Source organism: Lampetra fluviatilis, chromosome 17, assembly GCF_964198595.1.
Source record: "Lampetra fluviatilis chromosome 17, kcLamFluv1.1, whole genome shotgun sequence".
Lineage (NCBI taxonomy): Eukaryota > Metazoa > Chordata > Hyperoartia > Petromyzontiformes > Petromyzontidae > Lampetra > Lampetra fluviatilis.
Window position 1 is genome coordinate 10020770 of NC_136291.1, and position 13923 is coordinate 10034692.

Here is a 13923-nt window from a genome sequence, read left to right on the forward strand (position 1 = left end):
GTTTTCACTGCCGTGGTCCCATTCGTGTGGTCTCTGGCTGGTATGCAGAGTCCCTCAGCGGCAAACTGTCTCGTGTTGTGAAGGAGTCGATGTGGCGGACGCACTAAGGTTGCATTACTGTGTGCCGACTGGGTGGGTCAGCGATAAGAGCGAGCAGCTCCCGGTAAGAAGGTTGCGAGTTCACATGCTGGTTGGTTCGATTTACTTTAGAGCATCATTCCTCTAGAGTCGATCAAATGAGCACTTCTCTTTGGGGAAGACAACAAAAGGTTGTTCTATGTATTGACTTGCCCCTGCCATAGGAATGTTGAATTTCCACCACTTGCTCAGGGCTTCAAATAGATGAGCACCGCCTCAATGTTCATTTCAGCTGGAATTGACTTTGACCTTTTATATTTTAAGAGAGATTATCGCAATGGTTCAATTTGTTGGCAGCTGTATATATTAATTTGATAAAACGATGATCAATGTCAAAATTACTGCGAGTATTTTGAATGAGACAAAACTGTCCACTGATTTTATGTATACTCTATGTTGCAGGTAAAACGAGTCACCCATCCCGATAATTGAATACATTGCCATGATTCAGTGTCTTGTTAAAGTAGCGTCGCTCGTGGCTGCAGTGGCAACGTGAAGCTATTACGGACAATACTAATCAATAAACATTGATTTTAAGGCCTTGTTAGACCATGCAGCACAACATAAAAATGGCCACATGCAACATTTTGCCAGTGACATCACTTCCTGCATGATGCATTCGGTGCAAGAGAGGTTGCTTGCAACTGCATGCAGCACACATCGTGGGTTGTACCAATGACGATCCACATAGCAAGGTTGCATGGAACTTGATCGCAAGATCATCTCAATAGCCATGGTCAATTCACTTCTGGATGATGGCCTCCTCAATTCCTCTCGCAGCCATGACGGTCTTAGAACGATCCATCTGTACAAGACCTCAGCTTATCACTCCTCAGCCAATGTGGTTGGCCTAGGAAGTGTATCATCGCTATTAGTTGCCACTTTTTTAAAATCTAAATTGAAAACTTGTCTCTTTCGAACTGCTTTTTTGTGTTTAGTTTGTTGTCCTTCCCCCGCAGCTGCGATTAGCACGGTGCGAAAAATATTTAACATCCATACTCTGCCATCAGTCTCAGACATCGTCCATGATGCCTTCCAGGGATTTGTCCTGGCAAAGCCCACTTACTTTTATAAGCAGACAACGTGATGATGTCCAGAATTTGTGATCGTTATGCCATGTGTTCCTCCTTCCATCTCTCAGTGTCATTCCAAACATGCAACTCTCTATGCTTATTTGTCCACTTTCCAGCTTCATGTGTTTTTGCGAATGGACATTGGCAAAAAACGAATCAACATGTCTGCGCAGATAATGAGCATCGATTGAAAATTTCTTTTGGCACAATGGTTCATTGCTTTTCATGATCATGGTCAGTTTTCCAAATAACACTCTGACCTAATTTCTGTCTTGCATTATTTCGATTCCAATCCACCTTCAATCATTGCCATGGGTGTACAGCACATGATGTATTTCTCGTTGGTGTCCCTCCAACAAATATCTTGTTTGTTTTTAATAGCAAACTTGGTATGATAATTGTGCTGCTCACAACGAAGTCCAACCTTGCAGCCTTCTTTATTAACTTCTTCAACACCTTTCTTATCTTTGCACTCCTATCGTTTTTTATTTGCATTGTTTGCTGTTGTAACTTTCTGACCCGCGCCTACTGTACATCTGTGAAAAAAAAGCTTCACAGTTCGTCGGATTTCTCCAGGATCAATTAATTCTGATTCAATGATATCCCGCAGTTAATATCTCCCTTCATGCTCTATTCCTTCATGTGTTCAATACAATTTTGAGAAAAACTTCGCGACGAACTCTGGCAAGATCCGCGCTTGAAATGGTTTGTTGTTTTTGGAATCCACGCATTTACATGTGTGCCGTGATTTGTGAGCGCTAAGATGACCGCATCACATTTCCACAGAGCCCACTGTCGTTTGCACGTCTACGCAGGCTCAGCATAATGACGTGTTTGATATTTACTTGTCTTTCCCAAAATCCCGATTGACATTATTGCATTGTGTGCTCGGTGGCATAAACATCTTTTGTCGGTGCTCACTCGTTCGTCGGCTTTGACACTGTACTCTCCATTATTCTGTTCAGAGTGATCTTCGTGAACACTTTATATCTATGTGCAATATGAGGCTAATGGTTTTCTGTATTTCTTCAAAAGTATTTTTTTTTATCAGCCGTATTGAGCAGGACAATGGTTGAGGCACCATTGCCTGATTGCATTGTTCATTTTGCATGCAAGCGTTCAGTGAACAAGTCTGCAAGTTTTCTTCCAACACCTTTGGCGATGATGGCCACACTTATACGATCTGGTTCAGGAGAAAATGGCTGTCTACTTCTTCAAGGGTGAAATCTAGAACTTCCTCCTCTTCAATCTTTAAAATGGTTTGATTCTAGGTTATGTTATTACTGGACTCGGGGTGAGCATCTACAAAATAGGACCTTTAATAAATACTCTGATAGTGCGTTGTCTTTGTGTTGTTCGCCTTTTGGCTTGTCTGGTCTAACACTGGTTGAAACCAGGCCCTAAAGAAAGCTGTCTCTGGTGTAGGCCAATCAATTTCAAAGACAATGCATATATTATTTTTATCAGAGCATGTGTGTTTGCATGGTCACCACAAGTACGTGTGGTCAATGTAGACATGATTCCTTGCAAAAGGTTTATATTTGGTGTTTGAACATCTTAACACCTGTTTCATTGCCAGAAAGGGTAGAACCTATTGTTATTTTTTCAAACAATATTATTACTATTTGCACTATAGAGCTCTACCTAGAATCAGCAAACTGTTAATTCCATAAATTCTCAAATGCTGTACCGAGTTTGATGTAAATTTAAACAAAATCTGTGTTTAAGGTAGTCTATTTCAGGGGCCCCCGGGCCACGGACCGGTGTGGACCGCCCCCATTATTTTATTTACCACTTTCGTCCGCGTCTCTTTCCCGTACTGCGCACTTGTCTCAGTCACAATTTTGGTAAGCCCACAAGCTCTAACCCCGAGCCAAAATGAGCAAAAAACAAACGTCGCTGGAGAGCTTCTTTGAAAAGGGGGAAAGACCCAATGATGACCCCCCCCCTCCCCCCCAGTCAGTGAAAACATTGTCTTCCACGAAACCGGTCCCTGGTGCCAAAAAGGTTGGAGACCGCTGGTCTATTTTACATGCAGTTATCATTAGCCAATACAAAGCCTTGACCCTGGGACCATGTGACTCGGTCCTCCGCTTGTGATTGGCTGTTGCACGGTGCTGCTGTGCAGCATCGTTCCTTGCACGTGGGTTACAGGAAGCGGTGTCACACGCAGCTCCGTTGCATGGAACTGTTACTGCACCGTGAAACAAAGCCCTTACACATGCCATTCAGTGCAGGTACTGTGCGTTTAAGAATAAATATGAATCAATGCATCCTTCCCGCTTCTACTCCACCATGCACTCTTAACTTGAAACTTTACCTTGCAAACATTTTAAAATGTATATATATACAATTGCGCTTTAGTGAATGCAAATTCTTATTCAGCAATGCCCACACACATGCATGCACACACGCACAGCTACGCACGAACACTCGCGCACAGAGACGTGGTGATTATGTCACTCCACATTATAGCACTGTGAGTTTCTTTCACACCGAAAGTATGTGTGGCTTTGGACGTGAGCCAATGTTTAATTCTGCTTGAAGTGGACTGTCCTTACCGGTTAATGTGTGTGAGATTACACGTGCATGACAGCGAGCAGGATCACCCAATGTAAACAACCCGGTGCAATGCATATTTGCTGTGCGTGTACCGATGTGGAGGCGCTGTGTGAATGTGTACAATGTGTGTACTGTATGGTATCTGTGTAGCGGTGGCACAGCGTTTCATGCACTACACTACAATCGCCTGTGAACTCGGTTCAACTCGTGGTCGTGATGCACGGCACCAGGGCCACAGCTGTTGCTTCTGCTTCTTAACCTGGTTCGGGCCTCCTCCACGTCACCGCCGTGGTGTTTGTTTGGGGGGATTTGTATCGATGGGAGGGGTGATTGAAGATGTTGTGACCTAACAAGGAGTGGTGCTCCAGCAGACGGAGGACGGCTTAAGAGTACGTACAGTACCTACATTATTTTGAAGGATGACAAAACTCATGAGCAACAGATGACCTACGGCTTTTTTCACCCCCCCCCCCCACAGGTGTTTGAAATCCGGTGTGTGTGTGTCATCTACAAAATAAAGAAATCTGAAGAAAAAAAAACACAAGAGAAATCTGGAGAAAATTCGGAGAGAAAATAAAAATATTTGAAATAATCCACCCCAGGGCATGATGGTTCATGATCCTTTCCACATGTTTCAACAGTTTAAAGAAGCACTTTCAGCAACAGAAGTCTTCAAGTGCCAATAAATATACAATCGTTGTGAACGGGCGGTTTGAGGAGCAAGACAAAGAGTTTCTCTGAGGGATTAAAGCCCCGGGGGACATGACCAGACAAAGTTAATTGCACTTTCAAGGATACCGTACACCAAAAAAATGCATAACAAAATGGCATCAAAATCGGTCATCACTTCTTGCCACAACACGGCTGGCACAAATGTTATGCTGAGCCACAGAGGAAGCAGGTGGGGTGGGAGGGAAGAGGTGGGACAGGTGGGGCAATTTACCCCAAGCCTCAAGTCTTAAAGGGGCCTCAGCTCACGAAGGGCCTCATCTGGAATTTTTGCCCCGGGCCTCCAAAAAGCTTTCAGAAGCTCTTGCGTTTTTTGTACGTTAAAAGTCAAATATAAAGGTACGCTGCTGGGGGAAAGGCTACCGGACATCTTGGAAGAGGTGGGGGTACCCACACTTTACCCCACCACACGCAACTTCAGTGCACCCATTTATTCCCCTGACTAGATAGTGGTGGGGAGGGGGGAGAGTGAAAGTTAATAAATATTCTAATTGTTTCAATTGCTTCGTCAGAAGATCTAACCAACGACCTCTGGATTTCAAGTCCAGTGTGGTAACCAATACACCACGGCAACATTCTGTGTATGTCTTTACTGTTATAGTACCAACGGTGTCAAGATCGGCCGCTCTGGAGGAGGCTCATGAAGGACGCTACTGGGCAGTAGGAGGCAGTCACCCTCCAGCGACAGTGGAGGAGTGATGCTCACAACAAGTGGAGCGCCGGGCGGCTACAACGTGGAGAGTTTGGCATTGTGGCGAGCACAGGTCGTGCATCTGCAGGTCATCTCAGTCATTCAACCCATGGCACCTGGGTCTGTCACGTGACCTCCTGCCAGCAAGCCTTCGACACGTCAAGTATCGTAAGAGTGCATCTAGCCGGACACGAGCACCGTGGTGACATCATCGCCACTTAGTGCCGGTTATTGTCGTCGTTATTATATGGGTTGCATATCGACATAGGAGTTGGGCACCTCTGTCAGTCGTCCGTTCGCCCCGTGGTCCCCTCCCCCCCTCCCCCCCGTGTGTCCCGTGCGAGTCTCACCGGCCCCAGTGCACGGCCAGGTTCTGCCCGATGGACGGCAGGAGGTGGCTGGGCCCGTGGTCCCAGTTGCACTGCGCCGCCCAGGACGTGGCCGAGCGCGCCAGCTCCTCGTCCCACGTCTGCCCCGCAGCGCCGACCGAGCAAACGCGCGCACGTGAGCGGCGAGACGACACACACAACACAAACCACGCCAGCGCTGCTCCGAACGACAAAGGGGGCAGCCAGCCGCTCTTACAGCTGTCGTCTGCCTACGCTTGTTTTTTTTATACTCGGTTTTTTTTGTTTGCGACAAAACAAGAACCCAGTATAAGGCACGGACCAAAACAAGAGGTGGGAGAGGAGGGGGGGGGCTACTCCCTCCGCGGACTGAGGTCTGGCCTCAATACTCCTGGATCCACAGATCAAAAGGAAATTGGGCTCACTGCCCCACACACGTGGGGACGACGAGAAGGGAGCGTCGTTGATTATATAAGTGTGGGGGGGAGGGGGATAACGGACAAAAGTAGATTTCAATTTAAAGCTTTCGTGACTGCAGAGATTAATATTCTTGGTTCTTTCGGTAAAGTTACGTAGAAGGGAAATAATAAAATAATAATAATAAATTAAACAATAAAATTCTCACGACGTTTCTTGCTGTAGTTTTCACACCTGATGATGATTGCTTGTGTTGCAATCGAAACGTCGTGAGAATTTTATTGTTTTATTTATTTTATTTATTATTTCCCTTCTATGTGACTTTACCGAAAGAACCAAGAATATGGACAAAAGTAGGTCTGCTTATGCTTGTTAACACTTCCAAACAAACTGATTGATGCAGTATGCGTCATTGGCTCTGCCGGTCCATCCATCTGTCTCTTCAGTCCGTAACAGGGGGCACTACATCTCTCGGAAAAATAATCGAACAGGAACCAACCTGTAGTGTAGAGTTGAATTGCAATTGGGGACATAATCCACTTTGGAAAAATGGCCAAATCTATCAAAGGTAACCAAAAAGGTTGCAGGCACAAACCAGACAAGGATCACAGTATTTGCGAGTATTACTGAAGCACAGAAGATTGCTGGCCAACATGTCATTCTAAGCGATGCCTCCTCACATGCATGACTCTTTCGCTTGGGGCTCAATCTTCCTCCCCCCTGTATGAAATACTCAAAAGTGATTGAATAAAGTAACGCAATGCATGACCCTGGCAATGTAAGTCTCAGTGAGGCTTCACTGCATAAAGTACAGCATGATTGAATATAATCACCACAGGTGGCAATCAGAAGTTCACAAATTCAAATCCTAGTCAGGCATTAGCTTGACATATCGTAGCTAAGGGTCAATCCACTTCCATTCTATGCAAAATTAACAGGTTGTCCTATGGATACACTGGTCACTGCCATAGGAATGTGGAATTTCCTCCTCTGATTCAGGGCCACCAACAGAGTTGAGCTCCAGTCACTGCTCGTTTGAGCAGAAAGGCACGTCGACATTTTCGTATTGGGGAACACCTGCATCTAATTGATCAACCTTGATTGACTTTGCAATGACGTTCTTTTTGAACATTTAAGATACATCACTGGCTTTCCTTCTTCAGCAGCAACCATCCAGATAAAAAACAGAGTCATGCTGCTTGGCTAACTCCAAGAATATTGCCCTCTTCAGAGGGACACTCCTGACGTAGCGGCGGACACATTTGCACGCTCCACCTCCCCCACAAACGTTACCCAGGATTCCAGCTTGCCACGCGTAACTTGGCAACTTTAACAGTTTTGCGTAAAGCACTTTTATCTTTGCGCAAATGCGTCTTGCCTTCGAGGGGAGACAGAGAGAGGGAGATACACTGAATGCCCGGGGGGGGGGGGGGTATGGGGGTGACTCACTGGCTCGCCTTGAGAGCGCAACGAGCACGTCTGTCCGCAATAACTTGCTGTAAAGATTACCACGACGAATCTGGGTGTGCGCCCAAAACCACTGTGGATAACTTTTGAGGAGCTAAAAGTTGTCCTATAAACATTAAAGATGCAACAACTTCTTCAAAACCAAAAACAAAGGACATGTGGGCAAAGTTTGCGTAGAGAGAGCACAATGTTTATCGAGGAGGGTCTTGTTTTGGTAAGTTTTTTTGAGTATTTTTTTTAGTGTTTACTTTAATGCAATGTATTTGGCACTTGAGTAGAATCCGCAATTGTGTTGGGGGGGAAACCCATACAAATGTGGGGATAACTCAGAACTGCATCTGGCTAGGTCGTGCAACTGCCATGCACATTTCGCTCAAAACGAACACAAATTTGCTGGACCTTGTGTTGGCCAAGCGGATGTTAGTGGAACCGCAAGGTACTGACGGCTGCATCCCGCGTGACACATATTTCACCAGACCAGCCTTCAGCTCTCAGACGCTAGCCTGGCCCTTAATCTATCTTCCCTCGTTGCCCTTTCCTCTCTCTGGTTCCTTCAAAGCTCCTTTCTCTGCCCAGGGCAAGGCCACAGAGGCTGTGCTATTAGCTTCCTCACGACAGAGTGCAGTGGATGGAGACGCATACTTGCCCCGACCTCCAGCTGTCAAAACAACAAAAAGAAAAAGACCTGCGCAGAGACGCGGGGAAATCTGGCTGCTCGTGCGCTCAGAGCAAACACCCTCCTCTTGTGGATGTGAGAGAGAGAGAGATGTTTGAGACTGAGCTATGGTTATATAAAGGACAGCTGCCTCAAGCCACTAAGCTTGTCCATTGCTATTCAGAATAAATACAAATTTGGAAAAAAATATTATCATTTATATCCAATCAGGTGGCACAGTGGTTCGAGCATTCAACTCAGAATCAGGCGGTTGTGAGTAAAATTCCCAGTTAAGAGTTGACTTAGGCCTTCACACTGCCAGGGGCAATTGTGGGAAGTCAACAGTAGTGGTCCTCTGTAAAGACTGACCCATGTTATTGAAATGAGGAATTTCCATCACTGGATCACGGTCACCAGTGCAGAAGAAATAAAACAATTTCACGTACAACCGTAAAGGAGAGATACACTGAAATTATTTTTGTTCTTATATTCTATTCGCGGGCCACGGGCATAAACATAAGATTCACACCAAACGCAATGGCCAAGAAGCGATTATGGAATTCCAAGGCCAGCAAAAAGTTTAGGCTATCCCCTACAAACACGAAATGAAGCTACGTGCTTTTCACATCCCTCATGAAAGTCACACCTTTGGTGTGAGGATAGAGCTGTTGCACATTGTGACAAGCAGTTGCTATTATTGTGAAGTGCACATTTTTCCTGCGGTGCCCATGACAAACAGTTGCTTTTATTGTAAAGCACACATTTTGGTGACCTACATATGCCAAAGTGAGAATCCTGCAGGATTTATGAATTCCAGCATTGAGGCACGGCAAGCTGTGCTGCTCTCACCGCTGTGTGAAGCATTGCGCGCAGCAAACCCTCAGCACGCATGCCAAATTCATCAAAACTCCCCACAGAAGGTAAATTAATTTGCAGTTCTACCCCCTCCACACTACGATTTCACACGTGTGCATGGCCTCTCTGTGTCACCCTGCCCCATGTCAAACCGTTTACAAGTAATTACACGAAGCCGCTGTCGAAATCTGCCGAATATTGCATTTTTTTAAATATATAATACTGTAACGTTTGCAATAAGTACATAAATATGTACTGGCCATTGTCAATCCACAATTGGATGAAGGCCTCTCCATTGCGTGTCAGTCATGGGTATGTTTTATATCATGCATCACCACAATGGTTAGTGCAGGCTGGTGAAGGAGGTGGATGACCGGTTCTGATATTACTTGCCAATGATGGTAGCCATGGCTGAGAATTGAACTCAGGTTTCAGGTTCATAGCGCACCACGCTAATAATTAAAAATATAATTTGAATGTATAAGGAGCAATTCATCTGTAGGTCCAATACTAACCACTCCTCCGCCCCAATGTATCATTGCTCCAGCCCGGCGCCTGCTATGTTAATAGAAAAACTGTAATAATGTGTTTACTCAAAAAAAAAACATACAATGTCCCAAGACGCTTTGTGGTATGGGTTGATGTTGGACTGTTTTCAATTTGTGCGTGTTATTCACTGCTCACAATCCACCCGCCCACTAATTCCTCCACTCACTCACCCAACCACGCATCACCCCCCCCACACTCTCTGAGCACGCACCATGTACTCCATGTTGGAGGAAGGTGGGTTGACCTGCCCTCTCAACTTGTTGTGGAGCTCCAGGATGGACGCCTTGTCCGCATCGTCGATGGCGCGGCGGACGCGGCGCTGGCCCGCCTCTGCCTCCGGACCCGCCGGCTCATCCGGCTCCAGATGTCGCGAGAGCAGCGCGCTCAGCTGCGTGTCGTTTGTGGACAGGAAGGCCGACGCTCCGGGCGCGCCGCTCAGGGCCAGCAGAGACATCGTCACTGCCGCCATAACGCTCCTTGCCAGGGCGCTCTGCATGCTGACCGGCTGGTCGGCACCGCTCGCTGCGCTGTCGGTTCTGCTTCTCGCGCGCGTGGGCAGGGGCACCACCCGGGGTTCGTCGCTCTGCGTGGTTGGGCTGAACGGAGAAACGGCGCAGGGAAGGAGGGACATCGGACGGTTCAGGTTTGCGTTTGGACAAGAAACGGGGTGATCGTGAAGTCTGCAGCCTGGCTTAGGCCGACTTCCGTAGACTGAGGGTGACACACTTTTTGATCACCCTTCGTAGCACCATGACTGTGGCACTAAGAACAATAAAGCTGTTGCTGGTGATGTACGGTAGGTGCAAGGTCAATGGGGCTAAGAGGTCATCCTGGCCATTGTAGAGGATGTCACTGCACCTTGCCTTGATTTTCTACCTTCTGCTACAATTTGAAACTGCCGTAAAGTCGACACTCTACCTGTAAGGTGGGCCCTCAATGTCTCTCAACTACCACCACCATCTGGCTGGAAGTCTTCTCCTCAGTCATTGATCTCTGGATGTCACTTACTCCGGTGTGCAGTAACAACATGCTATGTTTACGGATTTAGCTAAAAATTATATGGGACCAGTACTGCTGCCGTTTTGCCACGAAGCCTTGGAATGCAAATCTCAAGGGTTTACCATGGTTAAATAGAGTATATTTTATTCATACCTAAGTGTAAGCTGAAAATATGGTACCTCCGCACTGTCGTCCTTCAAAAACACTTTCTTCGACATTGAAAAACATGCAGTGAGAGTGTGTTTTGAGCAATGAATGTTTTTCTCAAGAGTCGAAGAAGAAATTTGAAAAAAAAAGATTCAAGATGTTGAAAACAACGTGATGAATCTGAGGTCTTGTAATATAGTGAGAATTGGAAAAACAGATTTCGAAAACTTATCATAACTATATGGGAGGAAATATTTTCATTGTGGCTGGTGTTGGCTTACAACCATGTCAAGGCGTCTGGCTGCTCCAACAGCAATGGGGCAGTGCTCTTCTCCATTAGTGGCGCCAAGTCAGGTAATTCCACATTCCTGTCTAAGAGACAACCGCTAATTACTTCCCGCAAGGTAGTACTCATTTTACCAGCCCTGGAGGGATGATTGGCTTCATCAACCTCCCAACCGGGATTTCAACTTGCGACCTTCCCTCTCACTGATTGTTGAGCGTCTGAATAACAAAGACAAAGATCCCCCGTGTAGCCTTAACAGACTGTAGGGGCAAGTGCTGTTAGCGAGCACCTATGAAGGCCGGAACGGAACACGAGGGGGTGGGTGGCCAGCACCACGCCCGACCGCCTTTGTATCCCCAGTGGCGATGTTTACACACAGCACCAGGTACTCATTTCAGGCTGAGTCGACCTAGGGGAGGCCCAGGACCGGTTCAGATAATCGTCACAGGTTCATAGCGCAGCGCGCTAACCGCTACACTACCGCTCCCCACAACGCCACTACTACCACCACCACTCCCGCCGCAACTTGGCCGGGCAGGAAGAGACCTGCATGAATAATAATAATCATCATAACAATAAATCAATAGCCACACTTTACGACCGAATGACTGCCACTTGGGCGAGGAATGCTTTTCAAATGACTGCACAGGCAACGGGTCAGGAGTGAGAAGGAAACGGGTGAGGGCGGTGAGACAAAGGTCTAGGGAAGAGACCCTGGAGAGGAGCCAAAGGGCTTGGATTTGAAAGTCATTGGCAGCTTTGATGCATTCGATCACACACATGGACTCTTTGATGAGTACTCGCCAAGCTTTTGTTTATTTGTGCCAGATCTGCCAATGAGGTGAGGCCTTTTTTCTTTCTCACTTCGCGTGCATAAATCCCTTTCATATCCCTGACCGTGATTGACGTACACAAACGTTTATTGATCTTAAGCAGGACCGGCCAGCTTGTGAGAAAGGGAAGGTTGGTCGGGTGGTTTCTCTTGCAATCGTAAAGCGAAAACTTTCATGTGTGTGTGTGCCTGTGTGTGCGTACAGCACCGTGCGTATTCACGTGGTGTACATATGCACGTGCGTTTAAGTCTCTTTGCTCAAATAAAAAAACAACAATGGGGCAAACACTTCTCATATCCATTGGTGGCACCAAGACAGAGGTGGAAATTGCACATTCCCATGGAGGGCTCCCTGTCTCTCCACTGGATGACCACTGCTGCCTTTGCAATGCTGGGCTGATTCTAACCCCCCCCTCCCCCTCCCCTGTTGGGGGTTGAACTGGCGATTCTCCAACTGTGAGCCCTTTAACCACACCGCCACCTGGTCGGATGCAATTATTAATGTGTAGGTAATAATATATATTGTATTACATAATAAAGTACATATGTCAATATTCTGGAACAATTGTATACATAGCAGTGGGTTGTTTTAAACCGGAAAAAAAATACAAATCTCGTGCCAAACGGACTCCGGGCGCCGTCTTGCACTTGGCACGAGACACCGACAACTGTCTTCAAAAGTCACGAGTTTTCCACGAGGGCGAGCGGGGAGCCGAGGAGAGCGAGAGACAGAATAATACGCAATTAATCACCGCTAAGTTAAGCAACGTGTGCCCTTTGCATTGCCAGCAGCCGGAGCGTTTGCGCCGACTCCTTTCACGCGGCTCATCCGACAGACTCGAAAGGAGACGGACTGGCTTCAACTCTCCCTTTTTTTGCACTTGAGTTTCATGCATGTGCGCATTGTTTTCCGCGTGCCCGTGCGCGTGTGTTCGCGCGTGTTGACTTTTGACTTTTTATTTTTACGCATTAAACAGCCGCGCGCCTGTAAGGGGACGCTTTTTGGGCACCGTTCACACGCCATGCCGATGGTGGGCAAGTTGTTTCTTTGTGACACTGACGGCAAAGGGTGTGCGTGTGTGTACGTGTGTGTGTGTGTGTATGCGTGTGTGTGTGCATGTGTGAGTGTGTGCGTGTGTGTGTGTGAGTGTGTGCGTGAGTGCGTGTGTGAGTGTGTGTGCGTGTGTGTGTGAGTGTGTGTGAGTGCGTGTGTGAGTGTGTGTGAGTGTGTGTGTGCGTGTATGAGAGTGTGTGTGAGTGTGTGTGCGTGTGTGTGCGTGTGTGAGTGTGTGTGTGCGTGTGTGAGTGTGTGTCCGTGTGTGCGTGTGTGAGTGTGTGTGCGTGTGTGAGTGTATGTGAGTGTGTGCGTGCATGTGTGTGAGTGTGTGCGTGTGTGTGTGTGCGTGTGTGAGTGAGTGTGCGTGTGTGTGTGCATGTGTGTGAGTGTGTGTGCGCGTGTGAGTGTGTGTGCGTGTGTGTGTGCATATGTGTGAGTGTGTGAGTGTGTGTGCGCGTGAGCGTGGTGCTGGCCACCCACCCCCCTCGTGTCCCGCCTTCATAGGTGCCACTGGCTAAGATCACTTAGACCCCAAAAGTTTGTTAAGGCTACACAGGGATATTTGTCTTTGTGTGCGTCTCAACAAAACGTCCTCACTCGGGAGACAAAGGCGGCCGGGCGCGGTGCTGGTCACCCACCTCGTGTGCCATGCCGGTCATCCTACGTTCTCACGAACAGCCCCTACTACAGTATGTTAAGGGTATACGCGTGATCGTTGTCTTTGCGTGTGTAGACAGTGGTGTCTTAATTATTCAGAGGCTGCACTACAAGTCTGCAAATCTGAGTTCAATCTCTTGCCATGATGCCAGGGAATATGAACGCGCCCAGACCCTCCCTCTAGGTTGACTCGGCCTTTGATTAGTACCTCGATCAGCATGTGAGTATCAGCACTGGGGAGACAAAGGTGGCTGCGAATGGTGTGGGTGTCAGTCTCACGTAACAGTATTTGCCCCGTCGCCTTGTATGGCCATATGGCGGATTTTTTTCTTCTTCGCACTTATGTGTGTGTGCGTGTGTCAAACAGCATTAGGCCCAGACCTCTGATTTATTTTTTTAATACAGTATTGCCATTATTTTCCTTCTACGGTGCTTGCCTGCAAAGTGCTACACTGGGCGCCC

At 47.2% G+C, this 13923-nt stretch overlaps 1 protein-coding gene across 3 annotated transcripts in view; it reads right to left on the reverse strand.

Moving 5' to 3' along the window:
• The window catches only part of LOC144936922 (cysteine-rich secretory protein LCCL domain-containing 2-like), a 47959-nt gene that overhangs the window by 31829 nt on the left and 2207 nt on the right, over window positions 1-13923 (reverse strand). For 2 of the 3 annotated variants that reach the window (XM_078864156.1, XM_078864157.1), the window contains 2 exons: window positions 9695-10079; window positions 5544-5662 (listed from right to left, as the gene is read on the reverse strand). In XM_078864156.1, coding sequence (XP_078720282.1) covers window positions 5544-5662; window positions 9695-9979 — 404 coding nt within the window. In that variant the 5' untranslated portion in view covers window positions 9980-10079. Of the gene's footprint in view, window positions 1-5543; window positions 5663-9694; window positions 10080-12367; window positions 12383-13923 lie in introns of those variants that run through there. The other variant, XM_078864158.1, reaches the window with a different exon arrangement.